The sequence below is a fragment of the Clarias gariepinus genome, chromosome 9, assembly GCF_024256425.1.
Source record: "Clarias gariepinus isolate MV-2021 ecotype Netherlands chromosome 9, CGAR_prim_01v2, whole genome shotgun sequence".
Lineage (NCBI taxonomy): Eukaryota > Metazoa > Chordata > Actinopteri > Siluriformes > Clariidae > Clarias > Clarias gariepinus.
The window spans coordinates 10,719,342-10,742,667 of record NC_071108.1 but is presented as its reverse complement, the minus strand read 5'-3'; the positions used below and the strand labels follow the sequence as shown (position 1 = coordinate 10,742,667).

Genomic DNA, 23,326 nt, shown 5'->3' with positions numbered 1-23,326 from the left:
GTGTGTGTGTGTGTGTGTGTGTGTGTGTGCGTGTTTGCATGTGTATGAGTGAGCAAGCCTGCGTGTAGCTGCATCCTTGATTAATCTCTGCTTGTGTGATTAATGTCATTTGCTTAATCAAGGTTTCTCATTTACTGTCTGATTGCATCATGTTGCAATATTCATTTATTCATCACAGTCAGAGTCAGATATTTCTCAGTCAGGGAAATGGAATAAACAGCATCATGACAAACTGTAAAAGAATCATGACTCCTCAGGATTTGGATTCAGTAAGGACTTCAGTGCTATTGTGCAAGACAGTTGCACTCATTAACACATTAATATTCAAAACCAGTCACAGAAGCTCATTCAGCATGAAAACACATCTGATAACGTTATTGACGACATTGCCATCTTAACAGTTTTTTTTTATTTTTATGGGGGGTTGTGTCCTCAGTAAATGCTTCTAAGTCTTTCGGAATTGCGTCTAAACCAGCTAGCATGAGCTACAAAGTTAACTAACAAATCCCAAATCTGTCCATCACGGACACCTGTACTGTATGCCTACGACCGCATCACAGCCGTGCTGATAATTAATTAATACTACAGCACTTCCTCTGAAGTGATATTGTTGGTTACTCCTAGAAGGAAAAAAAAAAAGAAAAAATATTTTAGACCTAATATCGGATTGGCCGAGAACAGACCCCTGAAAAATCACTAATGTCTGTAGTGTCATGAATTATTGCTTAATATAGATTCCATATGTAATTACTGTAAACATTTTGACAGACAGTATCTGATGTTTGTTTTTTTTAAATTACAGCACATTCACATTACAATAGTATCCAATAACTTGATTAAGGCTTGACATTTAATGTCTGAGGAAATCTCGCTTACTGTAACTAGCAAGGTTTTAAGAATCTTTTGCCAAACTGAATATTCTGAGATAGCAGAAATCATTTTGATCGTACACACAGTATTACAATTAAAGTACAGATCTCCAGTCTTGGTGGAGAAGTTTGTGAACAGCACAGTCATGAATGCTATTTGAATAACACGTCCCAATTAAATGGAGCCACTCTTTGTTGTTGGTCTTTTGGCTGCTCCCGCCACAGCGGACACACAAGCTTGGCACAGGTTTCTTTTTCTGGTCCTTTCTCATGGCAGGCAAAACATCTACCACTGAGCCACCAGTGACCCAAATGTAGCCCCTCTTTCTCCTTGTACTGTATAATAACTTCTAATAACACTCTTCTGAGAAGGCTTACCACTAGATTTTGAAACGTGGCTGTGGCGATTTGTGCTTCTTCAGACGAGGAGGTCTGGCACACAGTTCAGTGCGGTTGAGGTTTTTGGACTGGACTTAGACTTCTGTGTCAGGTTGTGACAGACATAATGGACAAATTGAAACCTGATTCGAGCAGGAAGAACGTCCAGACTGAGATCCATCTTTAGAAATTTAATTCGAATTTAATTTTAAACCACCATTACATGAAAGGGGCAGCACAGTGGTGTAGTGGTTAGTACTGTTGCCTTGCACCTCCAGGGTCCGGGTTCGATTCCCGGCCAGGCTCGATTCCCGTCTCTGTGTGCATGGAGTTTGCTTGTTCTCACCGCGCTTGATGGGTTTCCTCCGGGTACTTCGGTTTCCTCCCACATTCCAAAGACATGTAGGGAAGGTTAGTTGACGTTCCCAAATGGCCCGTAGTGTGTGAGTGTGTGTATGTGTGTGTGCCCTGCGATGGATTGGCACCCTGTTCATGAAATGTTGAAAGAAATCTGATATGCCAAAACCAGATTCGGGCTAACAGTTCAAAGAAGACCAAAGTGGCAGTAAAGGAATTTGTAATGCTACAACACCAAGATATCCTATAGTATACAATTCTATCTGTGTGGCCATTATAGGCATGTGATGGCCAGGAGTCTACAGTACATACATTTTGCCAGAAAACAAATAGTGTACTAAACTCTTACTTAATCAGTTGCAGGAGGAACCATACAGTATCCTTATTGAATACATTTAATAGTTTAATGCAGTTTAATTTGAAACGTTTAATAGTTTACTGCACTTTAATTTGAAAGTTTAATAAAAGTAGCAGTCATTAAAAAAATGATTATTGTAATAGCCAATTTTTTTGTATATTTCTAATCTGTTTTTGTGACCAACCTAGCCATGCAATGCACACTATAAGCAGCACAATGATTTAAACTTTTGGTCATAAAACCAAAGCATATATTTAGAAAAACGTCTAAGATCCAAATTTGACTTACTGTACATTCAGCAGAAATTACGGTGGTTGGAGTCTCACCGCGATGTTTGTCTTCTCTTTTTAACTGTATAAGATTTGCATACATGAATACACTTACCGCTTATAAAACACTTTCTCTATATACTTTGAAAATGTCTTTTAAAATTATTCTTAGTATCCCTGACCTTGCACATCCAAATGTTAAACTGTCTTTTGGTTAAGGCTGGTAAGTGGTAATGTGAATAAATGATGTGTTTTGTGTGTGTGTGCGTGCGTGCGTGCTGTGTGTGTGTGTGTGTGTGGTAGTGATCCCTGGCTGGCCTCTCCCACTCAAACGTGGCAGGTGTACATGCATTACCTGCAGAAAATGGATATTAGCTGTGTGTGTGGTACGCTCAGCTGGCACTCCCTGGTACTGCGTGGTACACAGAGCATCCGCAAGGTCAAGTGCTACACATCCCACCCTCTGGAGTTACAGGTACACATGGTGGGGGGGTCAAAGGGCAAAAGAAAGTTGTGACTTAAAAGTATCTTGAATATAAGGTGTGTCTAGTGTTAATTTTTTTTTCCATTTCCCCCCCTTATTTTAAGCTTTCCATTGTATTATTGTATTAACAGATCATTTAGAAACAAATGCTCATAAAATGTAACTATATTGAGGATTGTTTTACTTGGAAAGTATTGTATTTTATACAATTGAGTGTAAATCACAGTTTCAGCAGTTTTACGTTGTAGAGGGAGATTACTGACTTGATGAGATAGACTTGAACAATGAGGCAGGATTGAAGGTGAAACGAAAGCAATCATGAAACAAAGGCAATACATCAGCGAACACGAAATCCTTTATCTGATTGTTCTGTGTTCTGATTTATTTTTAGGTCACACTTTGAATGCAAGAATACTTTGTTTATGTTACTTTATGTTAACACTTGGAAACAGAGTTTAGCAGATGATCTATTTACAGGCTTTAATCTGTCAGTGCAAACCAGCATGAAGTTTGACATGCGATGAAAATAATCACAAACAATAATCACTATAACAATCACTCATTGAATTCATTTAGCCCTAATCACAATTTCCTGCTGTTCACAAACATAATTAACTGAATCTATTATTCCTAGTTTAGTTTTTTTTTTTTTTTCTGTAGTATAATACTTTGCATATGTGGTTAATAACTGGATAGTCTTGTACTTTATATATCTTAAATAATTACAGACAGTGTCCTGAAACTTTTTCTATTTACAATATAACAGTACAAACTTTGGTTGTGTACAGCTATACTGTACTTCTATGTGAATTATCACCAGTCTTGCTAAAGAAGCTACCTAAATACTTAAATATTGATAATAATTACTGTATAATTATAATATCATTTCTCCACCATGGTACCTGTGCACACACTATGTGCTTACAGCAGTAAAATTTTCAGCACATGTAAGGTGTAAAAATGTAACCATAGGCACATGAAATAACAGCAGTTCAACAGTAATTAGCACTATAAACAATATTTAATGATGCACACACAAAACATGCAAACTAGGGCATTTAAACTGGGATTATAGGGGTGAAACCTATTAACATTTACAAAAGACTGTACTGTGATGAGAGTCTTAGTTTGTGAATGAGGATCCCAATTAAGATGGCTCAGATCCCACCGCACTCTATCCCGTTAAAATTCAGCAAGTGGAATACTAGATCCTTGCAAATTGATGGATCTCTTTACCTGTCTGTGGAGCCATTAAAGGAGTTCCTGGGAGGCCAGTGCTTCAGACATAAACCAGACATTATGGTTCTGGCATGCTAAGAATTTTTTTTTCTACCTTAATGGTAGAAGGCACTAGTGAGATCTGGGATAAGGCCATACGTTTAGCAAGGGATTATATAAAAGAATAAAGGAAGTTTTTACACTTATAACTGAGTTCTTATAAAATCAAAAGTCCTGGTTTGAATTGAACACCTCATGTTTATATACTGCCAGGCAGGAGGTCTAAAGGAAGATCAAAGAGGAGATTTATGGATGCAGTGAAAGAGGACATGAAGCTAGTTGATGTGAGAGAAGAGGATGCAGAGGATAGGGTTAGATGGAGACAGATGATTCACTGTGGCGACCCCTGAAAGGGAATAGCTGAAAGACAAAGAAGAGGAAGATATAGTGTAAGCTTTAAATAAAGAGAATGTATTTTCTAAAGCTTTTGCATATGTAAACGTTTATGTAACTTGACCTGAACCAAACGTTTTACATCTGGTTTACAAATCAGTAGTGTTCCAGCAGCGCTGATGTACTTCCTACTTCTGTGTATATCTTGATGAATGCCAATCACCTATTAATTACTAAGCGCATGCACTGAACACCTGATTTGCGTGTAGTACCGCCCACAAGACTCTATTAAAATTCATGTGCACAGACAGCTGTAAATCTGGAAAAAAACAACAACTGGAAATCCTTTTTTTTTTCTAACTTAAAATAAACAGCAACAGGGTAAAGCCTGAAAAACAAGAGTGAAAATTAATTTTACTTAGTACGATATACTGTATAATGTTAATACAACAAAGTGAAAGGTAAGTCTTCTGTTCTCTAAGGCATTTGTTTACAGCCTCCAGCTTTGCACAGACCGAGTAAGGCATCCTCTGCATGTACATTAAGGTTTAATTTGCTATAGCAAAAAGTTTATTTTAGTTTTTCCCAATTTATGGATATGTGAGCTGGTTTTCTTTTCGACCTGAACAATCATCATTCATATATACAATGCTCTCTAGAAGGTGAATAGAGACTTTATGCTAGAGATCATATGGATTTCACAAAAGTTTGTTGATTTGTTGATAGTCTCTAACCTAGAACGAATAGGTGATTCTGATAACTTTAAAGCATTATCTTTGTTGTTCTGTATGTAAGAATGACTGCTAAATCTAAACCCGTAAATGTAATAAAAAATAACAATCTAAGCAACATATAAAGGTGGAGTAATTTATGCTAATTTAAAGACAAGGTTTTATTAGGTAATATTCTTATGCATAAATTTCTACCCACTTAAAACTGGAGTAAAAAGTTTTTATAAATAAAATGCTGCAACAATTTGCGTTTTATCAACGGAAAAAAAAAATTTCTCAGAATGTTTTTTATACAATTACAATAAACTGAATATAAGCTTAATTAAGCTTATTAAAAATAAGTCTATTTCTAGTCATTTTGTATTACAGTAGTGTTAAGAGTTTTTAATAGATAATGTTTCATTATTTTTAAATGTATTCTTCACTATTTACAGCTTGAAATTTCTAGTTAATATTTTAAAATTACATTTACTAAGCTCATATTTGGTTTATTGCCATCTTACAGCAGGATATACTTGCTTGGTAAGTCTATTTAAATATTTTCAGTTGCTGAGATGATATTTTTGCGGTGCAAGTTTGTGTAAACACCCATATAAACGATTCACACGTTAAATCATTAGTTTCAAGCTTGTGAAATGGGGCCTTTGATTATTTGTTTCTGTGCTGATTTGGAAATATACAATTGTCACAGGAGTGTCTGAATTTACAAGCTATAAAAAATAAATGGTTCAACTCCATATTTTACACTAGGTATTAGGTTGCCTTTTTCCTTCCATGCAGTCCTAAACTTGCAGATAGTTACATGACCAATGAAGTCATATTAAACTATCACATGAATTGTAGTTCTTGTATACATTTTGGCATGGGCTTCTTATTCAAGTTCTAGAAATATTTAAAGAATATTTAATATTATCCAAGATATTTAAATTTTAATGTTAAATTACTCTGCATTTTTGCACTACCCATAACTTATAAGATTGTCTTTGCAAAACTGTATATTTCTTCCATATTAATTCTGTATGTACTATACTAAATAAACATGCATACTGTATAAATACAGTACAGCACTTATACACTTATAAGGCATAACATTAAAACCCAAAACATTAAGCCCACTATTGTCTAGGTCCCTCTTGTGCCATTTGGGCTGGCTCTCCCTCGGTTTATGACACCACAAGACCTCTGCAGTGTGCTATGGTGTCTGCACTGGGACATTAGCATCAGATCCTCTGGGTACTGTGGGGTAGGGCCTCTGTGAATTGGATTTGTTTGTCCAGTGCATTTGTGGTCTGATTAAAATCTGGGGATTTTGGAGGCCAGATCAATAACCTTGGAGTCTTTGCCTCTTAAGCCCCATACATGACACACTGCAGTGTACTGAGTGCTCTGGAGCTTTTCAATCGCATATCAGCATTGACATTTTTCAGCATTTTGTGCTACATTACATTTTCTGTGGGATCAGACAGGACGGGCTGTACTTTGGTCTGTACCAAGATGAGTTTTGGTTTCCAATGATGCTGTCACCAATTTATTGGTATATAATTGATAATCTGTGTTATTTGGTTCAACTAGTGGTGGTGTTTCTGTTGTGGCTGATCAGCGTACTATATGTTTTGTTCCACATGTTATATTCTTAACATTATCACCACTACACATTGTGCATGTATACTATTTTTGCCATATATCCTGTTAATAATACCTACTGAACCTTCTGTACGTTAGACCCTCATATCCATGTACATATAACCCTCATAACCTTTTTTGTAATTTATTATAAATATGCCACTTATGCATTTTTGTTTTTAAATTTAATCTGTTAATATAATCTAATCTAATATTAACTGTGTGTTATCCAGGTGGACCCAGAGGATGTGTTTGCCCTTCCTGCTCTTGGTGTGCAGGACATTAGGCTGGGAGTGAAGTCTCTGCATTCTGGAAGCTGTTTCCGTTACCTTAATGTGGTTGATGTGGACACGAGGCAGCTGGTGGCATCCTGGCTTCTGTGCCTCACCTGCAGGCAGCCTGTTATATCACGGGTAATCACGTCTTTATTGTTCAAATCCTGGCATCTTTAACAGCAGTGTTTATACTTACTGTACAACCTTGTTATTTTACTGGAATGCACATCTTCATGTCAGTCATACAAGATGTCACAAATTAATGGATCCACTACTGATGGATGTTTCAGTCAGACAGCTAAATAAATTAAATAAGCTGGCATACTACATACCACAGGCATTGTATTTATTAAAATAACATCTACTGGCTCTTCAGGAATCTGAAAATTCTCCTATCGCTATGTGCTAGCTCTAAAGACTGTAACCTGTAATGGCCTAGTAGATGAATATTACAGATATATGCATTAATTTTGACATTACTTTTTCTATATTAAATAACATTTTCTTTGTTTAAAACATGTAAGTATTGTGTTAGGTCCAGTACAGTGCATTGCAAAAGCTGTGTAGAACATGTGTAGAAATGCTTTCAAAAATATTTAAATTTAATGTTTTTTACAGTAAAACAAATTGGAGATAGCACTAGACTTAACAAAAAGACAACAGTTAATGGGACAACCCTTTGCTTTTCAAAAATACAGTATATCAGCAATTTCGGATACACTTTGTGCAGTTTTCTAAGAAAATTGGCTGGTAAGTGTCTTGGAGAATCTGCCACAATTCTATAGGAGACTTTCACTGTCATACTTGGTTTCGCCTTTTCTAGATAATCCCTGACAGAAGGCAATCATTTTTTCTTCTTTTTTTTTTTGTCTGAAAAGCAGTCTGTTATGCAATACTGAATGTTATCTTTTTTTCTGACATACCTTTTTGACTTTAGGTTCAGTTTTAGTTCAAAATATAATTCCTGTAAATCTTAAATGTTGTTATTTTACAACATTTATATTGTTTACAAGGGCATGCCCATATAGATCATTCGAGCCCTTATGATTATCATGCATAATACACTATATTCACATTAAAGTACAATATATATAGATCATTCGAGCCCTTATGATTATCATGCATAATACACTATATTCACATTAAAGTACAAGCCACATTGTTCAATTGCGATTTTTTGCAAGTGCAGTGGTAAACACAATGATTGCCCTCGGTGGGCCTCCCTGACCGGTTGTAGTAGCCTTAATGTGGGACTCCCCCTAGCGATGGGTGGTAATTGAATACGAAAATAAATGGCAGTTTACATTCATACACTGCCCAGGCAAGAAAAGTCACACACCCTAATATTGCGTTGGACCGCCTTTTGCTTTGATTTCAGCACATTTTTGTCATGGCATAGTTTTGAAAATCTTATGCAGTGTCACAACATCATTTCTATCTAGAGTCGTATTAATTTCTCCATCACCAAGTTTCTCAAGGGGGTAATTTGTGAAGATTAAGTCTGTTTTAAGACAGAATTGTCAGCTGTTCTGGAATAGTTCCTGCAAAAACGGTATTGTCAAGTGCATTTGCAAAACCCCCTCAAGCACCATGATGAGACTGGCTCTCATGAGGACCATCCCAGGAAAGCAAGACCAAAACTTACCTCTGCTGTAGAAAAGTTCTTCATTTAGAGTCACCAGCCTCAAAAAACACCAACTAACAGCACCTTAGATTAGAGCCGTTATGAAAGTTTTACAGAGCATAAGTTGCAGAAACATCACGATATCGACTGTTCGAAGGACATTATTGCATATTTTGGACACCTTCAGCATTGTTTTTCAAAGTGGAAACAAATAAAAATCAAGAAACAACATTGAATTAGAAGCTGTTAGAAACTATTGATTGGTAGTATGTGTTGCATTTTGACTCAAGCACTTGCAGCAATTTTGTGCTTAGTTTGAATGACGGATACACATCCAAGCTTAATTTGTATTCTTTAAGACACACTAGTCCTTCAGGCATTCAGCTGCAGAAACAGTGGTTTTTAGACGTTGCACAGTTTCCATTAGCTCCGGGATGCACTTGGGTTTTAAAGACATATGTAGAATTTGGACCAGAGAGCCCAGGGGATTCCATATGCCTTTAACTTATCTGTAGATCTGTCGGTTAAGTGACACATAATGTTCTTTTAATTTACCAGAAGTAATGGCACCATTTGCATTAAGAACAGACTGTGACATGATTTAAGTAATTTAAAAAAAGCACTCTTTAATATGGTTACCTCATCTGCCCATGTGTGGCAGAACAGCTTGAACAATGACAAAGAGGAAACGTGCTTTCAGATCGAGCTGAGCAAAATGGAGCCTTAGGTATTTTTAGATGTTGAATTCTACTTCAATCATGTTGCCTTTCTTTTTGATTCAATTCTTTCTCTTAAGCTTTCTTGCTACTTATCTTTTACACTCAGTTTCTATTAGCTCTATTTTTGTAATATATTTTTTTGTTTGCCTTTCTTCTTCCATCTCCTTTTGTGTGGACTGCTTTAATCGTTTCTTTTACCAATACTCTGTCTCTAGTTCTTTTTCTTAAGCTGTCATCATTCTTTCCTACTTCCCTTTTCCTATTGTGTAGATCTGTGTAGCTCTCTCTTGCTTTTTTTATAGCCTGACAGAAAACATGACATATTATAAAATGCTTTGAGGGGGGAAAAGAAAACTGCAGATTCGCAATTCCGAACCTTTTCCAATGCTAATGTGCGTTAACAAAAATGTTGTGAAAACTACTATTGTATGCTGTATTGTATTTGCAGGCCTTTGAGATCCAAGTGCTTGTAGGAGGTGGGAGAGGTAACAATAAGAAGATCACATTCACCAATCCCTATTCTTCCAGCAGAGGATTCAGACTGTGCTCGGACCATCCTGACCTGCTGCAGTTCAAAGAGGAAACATTTCAGGTTCGATAAAGCACTTAGTATTAGACACCCTGTGTACAGGGTTGGGTTTTTTTTCCAGCCGCTTTGGATGAATTCTAAAAAAACGAGTCTCTAGCTTATTTAAAGATAGAGCATTCTTTAATATTTAGCACAGTTTTCACATTCATTCAGCTGTCATTTATTGTCATTTGTTATTTATTTTAATTTGCTGAGGTTCTGTTAGAAGCTCCAGGCTTTTTGTCTGCTCAAGGTTCTCTAAATTAGATTTAAATAAATAAATAAATAAATAAGTAAATAAATAAAGTGGACCTGGCGATTTAGCTGTTTTAGCTGCAGCGGCTCCAGGGACACACCGAATGAAGGGCATGTAAAAATGTCCCTTTTAAAATAGCTTTTTTCAGAAAACTCTTTACTTTACCTTGCAAAACAAGGTAACAACTCCAGTGACTCTCAAGAAAAAAGCAGCAAAAATTATTTTACAGTACATAACTTTGTTTACAAAACAACCCCATGCATGATGTCATTTTTTTTCTAAACACACAGAGCCATCTCTCCCACTCATGATGAACCCGTGTTGACACATCTGGTGTTATGCACGTAATTGCACTTCGACTGTCTTCCTGTAAATCAGACGGGTAAAATCTTCTCCAGAAAGGGCCAATGTTGGAGCAGATTTTCTTTCCAACCAAGCAGATGTCACATCTGATAATCTATTAAGAGCCAAGAATGAATAATTAAACAGGTAGAATCAGGTGTGGCTTCTGCTTGGTTGGAATGAAAGCCTGCAAAGATGCACTGGCCTTTTCTGGTAAAGATTTGACACCTGTGCTATAAATCGAGCACTGAGCTTGTGTGGCTCAGCAGGTCGGGTGGTGCGTACATGTGTCTCTGTGGTCTTTAAGCTCAGGGTTTAATTCCCAGGTGGAAAAAAAAGAGGTCTCACTGGGTATATCACTCTCTAACATCAAACATCAAACATAAACAACAAATGCAGTTCAACATGCACAATGTGCCAGGGGTCAGTGTAAGAAACACTCCTATCAACAGTTCCCGCCCAATGAGTAATACAACTCCGGACAGAAATAAATGTTATGGCATTGCATAACTGAATGTGAATGTGTACCATAATCAATCCAATGAAATTTTAAGTTTGCAAGTTTTTGTTTTGTATTTTTTTTGGTCAGGCAGTATGTCTTGCACGCTGTTATTATTATGGTCTTATATTATGCACACCGCATGAAAGCAAGAGTATTAGTACTTCCGTAGTGACAAATATTCACACCTCATTCATCTACCAATATGTAAATACTGCATTAAAAAATATTGTTTTATATATCACCAGCCAGTGAGTATGTCTAGTAGTCCAGTGGCTGGTGTGGCAAAAGGTATATAGTCCACTGTATTTGCTTTTTAATGGTATTTATATATCAGCACTACAGGTTTAGAAAGTCTCACATAATGCACAGTGTATCAGCACTGTCGCAACTGTAAACATTAAGTCCCCAAGCAATGTTATGGGTCAAATAAAACAGCTGAATCTCATAAAGAAAGGAAATGGGAAAAGACGGGGCTCTCTTTCCAGCAGCACAAAATGGACCATAGCTTTCATAAAGGTATTGTGAGGGAGGGAGCAGGGGACGTAGATCAGACAAATGACTTGGGGAAAGTCGCTTTATTGCAGAAGTTTAAACTCCTATCAGTTCTTTTTCTCCTCAGCTGAGCCAGTCTGTAATCTCTGAAAGCTTTGGAGATTACGTAGAATGTTATTTAAGAATGTGTGTGGGCTATACCTTTTCTCCAGTGAGATACAGTACATTGTTTTTTTCAGGGAGAGTGTGTGAACCATCAGGGGAAAAGAAAACAGGCCATTACCTTCATACCTGCTCCCAACAGAGCAAAGGATGACACCTCTAGCGTTAACTGCTATATACAAGACTTTAATTAGGGGCTGTTGATAAATTGCTTTAACATCATTTACAGTCCACGTGCACTACAGTTGCCCTTTGCAGCCCTCACAAAAGTCACCCGAACATATTTCATAACCTCTAACGCCTATAGGGTAAAAATCCACCAATTATTACTTTCTTCCAGGAAGGATATTGCAAATGGGAAAATGTTAATTTCATCACTGACTGGTTTCAATGATTTGCTAAGGCAGTTCAACGAGTCTCGTGACCACATGCGCTCCATATATCGGACTGTAAACAACTGGGCAGAGTGAAATAATGTGCAGACAGTGCTCGAAAAAAATATATTAATCATTCTTATGGATCAAATAAAAATGGCGAAACTCATAAAGAAAGGAAATAGCCAGTGCCATTTTTCCAACTGGTCAATGCTGCTTCAATTTTATTACCTTCCAGAAAATTTATGACATTTTTAAAGGTGTTTTGTTTTGTTTTTGCCCCCCCCACTCCTTTCAAGAGTGAATAACCGTGTCATTATAGCAACAAAAAAATCGATATTGCTGTGTGTTTTGAGGAGATTACTGTATAAATCCAGAATACAAGGCAATATGTCTTAGCTAGCCATTATATCTAATACAGGAAGAGAAAAGAGGAGAGAGACAGAGCGGTTTGACTTATATAAATCTTTAAAACAACTAAAATGTGTAAAAGTCCTGTGAATTTCTTCCTTACAATGGTACAGAGAAGTAGCTAACATGACTGAATAGGAACACAGTATTTACTTTTTTTTTTTTTTTCTTGATGGTTGATTATTAGTTCACGTTTATAAATGTCATGTGTCTGAAACAGAGGTGTTTGCATGAGTGTGTTTTTTATGTCACTCAAATAGAAAAAGCTTTTTTTTTTTTAATCTTTGGGATTTTCCCCTGATTTTGAACCTAATTTAGAAAGAGACAATTCCCACCCATCTTTAGGGCACTCCCACATTGATCCTACAACTACCAATCAAGTGAGCGAGAAAAAGACTATCAGGCGTTTCCTCTGAACCATGTGATGCCAACCAACTGCATCTTTAGCAGATGGCATTGTGGCATCAGGATGCACTATAGGAAGAAGGCAAGCCATTAGGGTCAGTGTGATGCTCTAGACAATGTTATGCTGGGAATTCTTGGGTCCTGGCATTCATGTTAGTGTTAATTTGACAAACTAACTAAACACTATTGTAGATCAAAAGTGCTGGACAAGAGTGCTGGACAAAAAAAGTCTAATTCATAGAGGCCCCACCTCACAACCTCTTCTTCAAAATTTAAAGTGCACATGTCCTTGTCCAAGAATGATCAGAATTTTAACATTTAACAACAGAATCTTTAGCAGTCTGTGTATGTTAAAATTTTCCTGTTTGACATCTCAGGCTTCTGTGGCCCAACAAACTGCCTTAAGCTTAATAATTTACATACATATGGTTGGATAAACTGCAACTGAGGATCTGCTACAGAAACCATGCTGTTTAATATTTAAGAGTCGCTCAACTATGTTTTTCTGAACTTTTTTTTTCCCAGTATTTTTCTCAGATTCAGACCACAGTCCATCAGTAGACTGTAACTGTTATCTTGCTTTAACTGTCATTTTTGTAAGCTTTACCTTATAATCATATTGTTTGTTTTTGTGTGGTTGTATTTTTGAATGCAGATTGAGGGAGGTGCGAGCTACAACATCGGGCTGCGTTTCGCTCCAAGTCAGAGTGCAGGTACAGAGGAGATCCTCGTCTTCATCAATGATCTGGAGGATAAGAACGAGGAGACATACTGCATCAAAGTTGTCTACAGATAACCCGAACAAACTGGCACGTGAAGTTGTGCCGCGTCAGTGTCTTTCATCGGTGTAACCTTTTGGAACTGATGATCAATTTTGTAATAAAGTTAACTTTTGATAGAACTGTGATAGAGATCACCTTAAGGCTGTATGTATGTGTGAATCGATATTCAACCCAAGATAATAAATTAAATGAAAGGAGTATGATGATTTATTCTATATGTGAATATACATGGGAATAACACCTTTGCTTTCTGTACACCTATAAAAATGATGTAATAGAAATTATCAGCATATCTACCCTAAATTAACATTGAAATCTGATGCTACAGGCCTGTTCTTCACAGCTTTATGACTTGCCTATCTCTGTTGTTTTAAAGAATTCTTTCGACAGCCTGTCTCCTGACATGAGCTTATATATTAAGGGCATTCAAGTCAATCTGAGACTTTTGATTCTGCAGAATAACACAGCTATGTGAGTAAAAACTACCTTTGTTTTTCTATGGAATCCCCTGCTACAGTAATGCACTTATCCCAGTGTTTCACTAGTCCTTGGATACCATCAAGGTAGAAAGTTTTTTATCAGTACACCACACACACATTCACCAATAAACAAATCAGCCATAACATTAAAACCACCTGCCAAGTATTGTGTAAGTCACACTTGTGCTGCCATAACAGCCCTGACTTGTCTAAGAATGGACTTCACGAGCCCTCTGAAGGTGTGATGTGATATCAGGCACCAAGTCAATAGCAGCAGGTTTTATAAGTTGCAAGGTGGGGTCTCCATGGCTCAGACTTGTTTGTCCAGCACATTCTGCAAATGCTCAGTCAGATTGAGCTTTATGGAATTTGGAAACCGAATTGAAATCCTAGAACCATTTTTGAACACTTTTTTTTTTTTGTGTGTGTGTCATTGCTGGATTGTGTTTATGCATGTGATAAATGTTACAGTAACATTCACATGAGTGCCAGAAACCAAGGTTTCCCAGCAGAACACTGGTGAGCACATCACACTGCCGCTGTCAGCTTGACTTCATCTTATAGTGCATTCTGGTGCACCTCTCAGACAGGTAAGTGGTACACCTGCACCTGGCCGTCCACATGATGTGAAAGAAAACACAATTTATCAGATTAGGCCACTATTACCCATCATATATTTCTGATGCTCACATGGCCATTGTAACTAGACATCAGTTTGCTTGGACATACCGCTGGTCTATAGCTATGTAGCCCACTGTGTGATGTGACACTTTTCTTTTAAGGCCAGCATTATCTTTTGCAGAAGCTTTCTTGGACTACTTTTGGTCTGAACTAACCAATGCATACTGGGCAATACAAGTTGCTTGTCTTACTATTACCAAAAACATTTATTTACCAACAAAAAACCTAGTCCACCAAGCTATAAATGTATAACATGCATTTATAACGTCCGTTTGCTATTTTGCCACAACTCATGCTGAATGCAATCTAGGACATGCACAGTAACTCTGTGGTTTATTCATGCTATTGTTTACTTCATTGAAATGACCCGTAGGCACAAAATTACAATTTAATACAATAGAGTTCTGTCTTCAAACAATACATTTTCAATATAGCAAAAATAAGCACTTTCCCCATATATAGTACTGTGCAAAAGTCTTGAGCCATCACCATTTCTTTATATTTTGTTTCCAAAGGTCTAGACTTGTATTTTTAATGTAGTCTTGAGCAATAGTTCTCCAGACTCCCTGAAGGACTTTCTTGGCTCGTATTTCTGGCAAGATTTTGAGGGAATTTATTTATTTATTTATTTATTTTTAGTTAAGCCACACGGTGATCTATGAAGCATAAAAAAATGAAGCATGAAAAAAAATCTAACTTAGGGCATGAACCAGCAAGAAACAGGAACAGATGATGAAAGATGATCGGGCTGGTAATTAGTGTACTTAAGGCTGAATATTGAGTGGTACAGATGAGAGGGGGAATGAGGTTGCTGCTGAGGTTGTTACATAAACATCTAACTTTTAAATTGCATGATTAGGGACTTTGCAGCTTGTCACAGTTCTATAGTGACATTATTTCCGAGATCTATCCAGACTCTTAGCAGCATATAATGAAACAAAAGCTGTGCATTAAACTATATGAAATTTTAACATGGGTAATTAAACAGTAGCTCTCTGGCTAGAATCGCTAATGTGGGGTGGTGTCTCAACAAATTTTCACCTCGACTACATTTAAAACAGATGGGAAACAAGTCTAGTGTACTGTACATACATTGCTGATCTGTGGCTTTCAAACTACTGTAGGTAACCCAACCCATAGTCTCCTGCTTGTGTCAGTATCAAGGAGTGTGTCTGAAGGACAGGGGGGCTTTATTGAGCATGTACTGTACTTACAGTGGGTAGTTAGCTCTTTGTAGCTCAAACATGTTTCTACAGTATAAGTGAGATGAAGTGTAGCCACTTTTACACAGTCTTTTTAAACTGGGACTGTTGTGCCTTTTTTTATGTTTTTTTTATTCTGTCTGAGCCACCCTGAGATGGACTGGGGGTCATCTTTGTTGTGCTTTTGCTTGGGGCAAAACGAGATCAACCTCATCTCTGAACAGAGCTGTTATGTTTTGAGACGTGTGATGAGATTGACCCAGCCCTGGGAGATGAGATAAAAAAAAAACAAAAAAAAACTGTAAACTCTTAATCATACAGGAACAAAAGGAAATGAATAGCTACGTAATTTAAATGAATTTATTACGTAAATTACGTAATAGCTGGAAATGGAAGTGAATTGTAGAGGCACTGAGGTCCAGGAGCTTCTTACCTTTAGACTAGAGGATAAAATCAATCTTCATATAATGGGGATGTTAAAGGATGGCTTCAAGAGCATGCCCATAATCATAATGTATGTTACATTATACTGTATGCCAGGGATCTTTAACTCCAGTCATGGAGGTTAAGTCGAGTAGTGTCCAACACCCTTTGGTGGTTTTTCTGCTCAAGCACAGCTAATTCAAATAATCTGTTAATTACAAGGTTCAGTAGGTGTGTTTAGGTGTTGATGAATTACAAACTGTACTGGACACTGGACCCACCAGGACTAAAGCTAAAGACCCGTGTTATTGTCAATGTTTTTGTGTTACCCGTCATGCCTCTTTTGATTCCGTCATGCTACTTAAAGGCGCACATTTTAGCCAGATGGTTGGGTTCAGGGTGAATTACCAAAGGTGTCCAAGGGCAACATGTTGAGCTTTGGGGCTTTATAGTGCAATCCCTGGGTGAAAGTCACTTGTGAGAGTTTGTGTATTATTAGTACTAAACAGTGTAATTGGGGTGTTTTGGGTTTGTTTGTTTTTTTCAATTCTTTCGATTGCTTTTCATCCCCAAAGCTTTTCCTGATTCAAGGTACAGTAAATAGCAAGCTTGTGTTTCCCTTAATAAATCAAAGGTTACCTATAATTATTAAAAACCTTCTCTGTAGAGAAATCGCTTTATTTATTCATTTTTAACAGGGAACAGAAGCAGCACACACTGTGCCTGCATAGTGCTGAGGTAAAGCTCTAGCAGTGGGTTGCCATTTCCCTATTGAGATTGAGGGTGTTACTTGCAGAGATTGGAGACGTTCAGGGAGTTTGTCTGTTTAACAGAGGCAGGCGCAGTGGACATTTGTGCCTGTTCACATGAAGATGAACCACCAACAGTGGGTCATTATCACCACAGTTTAGAAGAGACACTGTTCTCCCAATGCTCCTTCTAAAGCTTCTGCTACAGACACTCGGGGTCCTGCTGCTGTTTAGAAAGATCTTAACAGTTCGCAAAAGCCTGCTGAGAACTTGGGACCTGATTCACAAGATTTTTTATTTATTTTTATTTTTTTTATAGTGGAATTTCTCATGAATGCACGGTGGCTGTACCCTCTTTGGAGTATGTGCGCATAGAGTTTCCATGTTCTCACCGTGCTTGGTGGGTTTCCTCCGGGTACTCTGGTTTTCTCCAACAGTCTAAAGACATGCAGGTTAGGCTAACTGGCGTTCCTAAATTGCCTGTAGTGTACAAATGAGCATGCAAATGGATTTTCTCATATTCAAGACATTCCTTTATAAGTTGTGTAGGTCTACTGTAGGATGCTAGGATTATCGCCAGATCCAATTTTCTTCTTCCGCTAAGAGGGGTTGTGTTATTACTGTGATTACTCATGATACTAAATTATATAATAACAGGAAAGTGTAATGGAGGATATAGAACATCTGACCTAAGGGCTGTGTGCAATTTATAACCAAAGGCACTTTTATAAAGGGCAAAACAGGCTAATTTGCGAGATAACATGGTCTATTTAGTGTGAGAACAGAGCTGCTGCTTCATCAGTCAGCTAGCAACTTACAGGGATCTGGAAAAGTATTCAATTGATTAGTGTGTTCAGATGCTTTTGGCATGGAATACACACCATTGAACCACTTAAGGTTGTGATAACACTATTTGCTTAGTAACTGCAAAGTATGAATGCCAAGCATGAAAGCTACCTAATAAGTGCAGCCAGGAATTTACCTAGGTGTTAATTCACAGAGAAAAGCATGTGAAAGGTATGAACATTTACCTTGGATGTGTTGATAAATAAAAAAAATAAAAAAATAAATGGTACTATGACAAATATTACACTGCAATTACGCTTTGCACCTACCACAAACCAGAACTTGTGAACTGCTTGTAATAATAAACTTAACATAAAAAGAAAGAATTTTTAGCCTTTTATATTAGCAATACACCCTAATGCATATCATGCATTTTATGTTTTCCCATTTAATGATACGATTTAATGACCTTTAAATATAAGCAATGAGAGCCTACAAACTGAGCAGAAATTTTTTATTTTTTTTTTAAACAATTATTATGTTTTTAAAGGCTGAAATGTTTTCAACAAGAAAGAGGCAAGAACTCTGCCTTAAGGTTAGGCACATACACACACATTGGAAAATAGTTTGTAGTTTTATACACAGCCCATAATAGCTTTTGGGTTTCTGTGTACTGCGTTGTTCTCCTTGGCCTAAAAGATTCTGAGTACACTAAGCCTTGGATTTTTGTCTCTCTTGAAACAAATGTAAAGTCTCATTAGGATCCCAGAACCATTACCGGCTGTAGAACAGAATTATAGAATTCACTCAGAGCAATATTCAATGGGCTGATGTTTAAAGAAAAAAACAAAAAAAACATAAAGATTTCTGAGCATTACTTTTTAAACCAAAATTAAATGTTGCAGAAAATGTTTCTCTGTCAATAAAGAAAGTAATACAGTATATAAAGCATTAGACCATTTTCTAGGAAGTAAATTCTGTCTGTCAAAGTCTTAAAATAAAAATAAAATAAAATTAAGAAGCAAGTGTGGCAATCAGCCTTAACTGGACAAATGGCCTACAGTATGAGCCAATCGCATGATTGGCTCATAGTACATTTGTCCAGTTATAGCAAAGGCTGATTTTGAACTGACAGAAAGGCAAGAGTAACTCAAATAAACCTGTCTTACAGCTATACTGAGCAGAAAAACATCTCCGAATGAACAACACATCAAGTGAATTGGCTAAAAATCACATCAGGTTACAGGTCTTTCAGCCAAAAACAGAAAATAGGAGTCTGTAGTAGGTACATGCTTGCACGAAGCATGGCAAGACTGGAAAAAGACCAAACTATACTTTTCTAATCAACTATCCAGTGCAGTGATTCAAGACCTTCTGTAGCACTGAAACTGAAATAAGCCTAAGTATCCTTTTCCACTTTCAGGGGTAACCAGAATGCCACAACTTTGTAATAGTGATGGGTCAAATATGTATGTACAGTATGGGATGAAGAGAGCTGCTTGCCAGCCAGGCTGTAATGGACATGCAAAATGTGTGCAAACAAATAATGGCAGGAAAAACTTAACCAGTAATAACGACCTTCTCCTTCAACAAATGCTATAGACTGTGTTTAGCAAAGCTACCCCAGCCCAACTGATATTTTCCTATAAATCCACCATTAGAATTACTGTTAAAATGTATCACTTCCACTCCACCCAAATAGGATAGATGGGGTCTATCTACATACCTGCCCAATAACCAATCAAGTCACCAAGTTATGAGGGCTTGGGTTGGGCTAAATAAAGAGTAGTGACTGGGTAATGTCCCAACAGACGTCAGGGTTTTGTATGCGTTTTTTTTTTTTTAAAAAAAACAACCAATCAATGTTGAGATAAAAAAAAAAAACAATAAGGAAGAACGGAGTTGTGCAAAGGTCTAAAATGCAAATGGAGCTTGAGGTGTGAATGTCTCCTGACAAAATCCTTGAGTAGATTATTTGCCATGGCAACAAATGGCTGTACCATGGAAAGATTCCTCAGCAAGATACATCCGAATTGGTATCAATCTGAAAGTATCCTAGCTTGGTGCAATTTGATGTATACGCTCAATGGTACTTGTAGATACTTCTGAAAACTAGTGGTGTATACAGGAGTTTCCTAGTACAGATACATCTCTTTTCATGCAGTGATCAACCTACTTACCTTCTCACAGATTGTACTTATCTCTTATGCAAAATATATTTATTCTCTGGGGAATATTTTGGGATTAAACAGATCAAAACCCCCTGATTGCTATCAGGATCAAAGCAAGTGATCTGCTTTTAGGGTGCACAGGAAGAGGAGCCGAGAGATGGATGGAGTTTACTTGTTACTTGCATTCAGGCACTCTGAGGTTTAGTGCAGTGTGTTCATGATGCTCAGGAGTTCGGTTATGTAGTGTTTAGGTAGATAACTAGGGGGAGCCCTTGAAGCATCTCTCGTCTTGCTAATGAGTTCTGAAGAGCACAGTGACATCACTCAGCACTTCTTCCTCTTCATTCCCTGCTCACCTCTTCTCTCTGTTGTTCACCGCTCTTTAGATCTTCTCCTTTCTCCATTTTCCTTGTTTCCTTTCTCCTTGCCCTCACATCATTATCCTCTCATCTCTTCTTCCTTTTTTTTTCGTTTACCTCTCATCATCCTCCTCCTTTCACCATGGGGTTTCCCTCCTTTTCTTTTCTCTTCAACCACATTTTTACTCCTTTCAGCTGTTCTCCCTTCCTCTCCGTACCCCCACCTTTCCTGTTTGTTCAATTCTTATCTTCTCAATTCTTCTCTCTTTATTTTCATTATCTTTACATTCTCCTTGTTTTTCCTCCCTTTTCTAAAACCTTTCGCCCTTCTTATTTCTCCTCTCCACTTCTCATTTTCCTCTCTTTTCCGTTTATTTCCCCCTTCCCTCTCCTCACCAGTTTAGGCTCTCTTCTCCTTTCCTGTCCATTCTTTGGCTCATCATCTCCTCTCCTCTTTTTTATCCTCTCATTCCTTAAAGCCTCACAATTGTAATATTTCTACATTTCATGGGTTCCTGGTGCCATATAAGTATGAATATGTTTGCAGCCCATAAAGTGAAATTAAATTTTTTTGTAAGCTCAATCCTTCCCAGTACCAGATGAAAATAAACCCCCAAAATAACTTTAACAAAAACATTTAAATACCTGAAAATATGTATATTTTGCCTGTTATGTCTTATCACTCTTTAACCACAGAGCACAGGATGAGTGTGTGCGTGCGCGAGAGAGACTCATTCCCTAAAAGATGAGGCACGTCTAAGGTTAAAAAGAGCAGTTCATCTCTCTCTCTCTCTCTCTCTCTCTCTCTCTCTCTCTTCTTTACACATACACAGAGAGCAGTAGAACAGCAGAAGCACAGTGGTGGTTTAACGAGCAGAACAGGGGAACATATGGAGCATGAATGCAGCCAGCTTTACTCCCAGCTTCATCATCAGCTTCACTGCTGTAGGCCCCAAGTTGTCTCTCTCTCTCTTTCCTTCACACTTTATCCTTATCGTGCTTTCAATATTTTTGCACACAATCACTTTTTGTCCATTTTTTATTTATAATCCGAAATCCAGAAGTGCATAGACTGTACATTTCATCAAATGTGTTTCTAATCCAAGGAGAAATAAAATGATTTTTATTAAACAACTCAGCAGTTTTTGATATACAGCGGTGACCAAAAATGTTGACATAGCAAGGGAATTCAATGTTTTAAAGAAATAATGACAATCAAGATAATAAGGATAATTGATTTTATTAGTAGTAGTCTACAGTATTCTGTTGTCACTTGTCACAGATAGTAAAAGTCCTACCACCTATCTGTTCCATTCATTAAGTAAACCGGCTGATTCTAATTAGCACAGCTCTTCTGCCAAATAGCCAAGAACTTATTAGTGCCATTACACTGTTTTGTATTTAAGCAATATCGCACAAGAGCTTGTGCTTTTGTGCTGGTTATAACAAGCATGAGTAGCTATAGCATCACAGCCGTGCTGTAATCCAGCACAACAGCACAACCTCAAGTATCTTATATGATTTGTTAATTTATTTAACCAGTTCCTTTACTGCACTAACACATAACCTTTTGCGACTGGTAACCGTGACTGGTGGAACTGCCCACTGACAGTTAACGACCAACAGTTGGTGTAATTACCAGGGAAAAATGTCATTTTCAGCCAAAAGTTGAAGAGAATAACCATGGATGTGGTGGACAGTCCTGGAAATTTTATAAGGTTCTATTTACAGTATCCACTATACTACCTGGGGTTAAATCCCAAATAGCGTTGAATGGAAAGCAAGTGCTCTAGGGTGTACCATCACTTGTTCAACACACCAAATAATGCCCTTAATCAGGAGTTGTGTTAGAAGCTAGTTAGATTTGTAGCTCACCTAATGCATAAATACAACAACACAGAGGCAATTTGGAACGATTATTAAGGAAACAAAGTGTTGTTTAAGATGACATAACAATATCGGATGTGTTTTCTTGCTGAAAGTGCTTCCATGATTGGTTTTGAATATGGTTTTGTCAGGCAGCTGCCCTCTCCGCAGTACTGCAGACCATCCCAGGCTACTTTCTCCCATGCTGCGCCTAATAGTTAATGCAACTAGTAATTATTAGAACACCTGTATTGCAGAGTGATACATAGTAGATATGGTAAACATCCCGGTCCTTTAAGCGTATATAATGACCACTCATGGAAAGTTCTCATCCAATTCCAATGACTTGGTTATAACTAAATGTTGTATAAGACTGGACATATGTTGACTTTTTGCCACCACTGCATTACAATGTGCTAAGTGTAACTGGATGTGTGGATGAAGAAAAAGAACAAATGCATTTGGAAAGTTGGACATGTATATATTATTAATCATGGCTTTACAATTGCTTTATTTCTACAATCAAAACTTGAGGAATTTTAATATCAGTGTTACCTATTAGATTTTTTTTACATGAATTTTTATAGCTTATATAATTTATAATTTAAAAACCTTATTTTTCCTCTACCACTACACACACAGTGTATAATGAAGCTCACCCTTACAAATTACACCCAACTGTCCATTAATCTCATCAAATCATACATAATTCAATTAAAACTTTTATTGAGTTATGATGAATAGAGTAAAATGGTTTTCTCTCCAGCAAACCAATTTTACAACCAGTTTTGAAAAACAAGGTTATTACATTTTCATGAAGCAGAGAAATTGGATTTAACGAAGGAAGCTTCCCCATGCAGATGAGCACAGCTCAGGCACAGATAAGAAGATGAGAGAAAAGGGATTAAAAACATAAATGGCATAAAAGGAAATTAGTTTCATTTCAATGTCCTGTCATTTCTACCAGTAATTATGGCAAGTTTACAGGTTTTCAAAACAACGTCTTAAGAACTTTTTT

General features: G+C 37.2%; 1 protein-coding gene across 3 annotated transcripts in view; it reads left to right on the top strand.

Moving 5' to 3' along the window:
* Positions 1 to 13,789, top strand: part of nphp4 (nephronophthisis 4) — a 208,299-nt gene extending 194,510 nt beyond the window's left edge. For 2 of the 3 annotated variants that reach the window (XM_053503110.1, XM_053503109.1), the window contains exons 26-29: positions 2,535 to 2,706; positions 6,914 to 7,093; positions 9,747 to 9,890; positions 13,466 to 13,789. In XM_053503110.1, the coding sequence (XP_053359085.1) occupies positions 2,535 to 2,706; positions 6,914 to 7,093; positions 9,747 to 9,890; positions 13,466 to 13,606 (637 nt within the window). In that variant the 3' untranslated portion in view covers positions 13,607 to 13,789. Of the gene's footprint in view, positions 1 to 2,534; positions 2,707 to 4,206; positions 4,285 to 6,913; positions 7,094 to 9,746; positions 9,891 to 13,465 lie in introns of those variants that run through there. The other variant, XM_053503111.1, reaches the window with a different exon arrangement.
* The last annotated feature ends 9,537 nt before the right edge of the window (positions 13,790 to 23,326 follow it).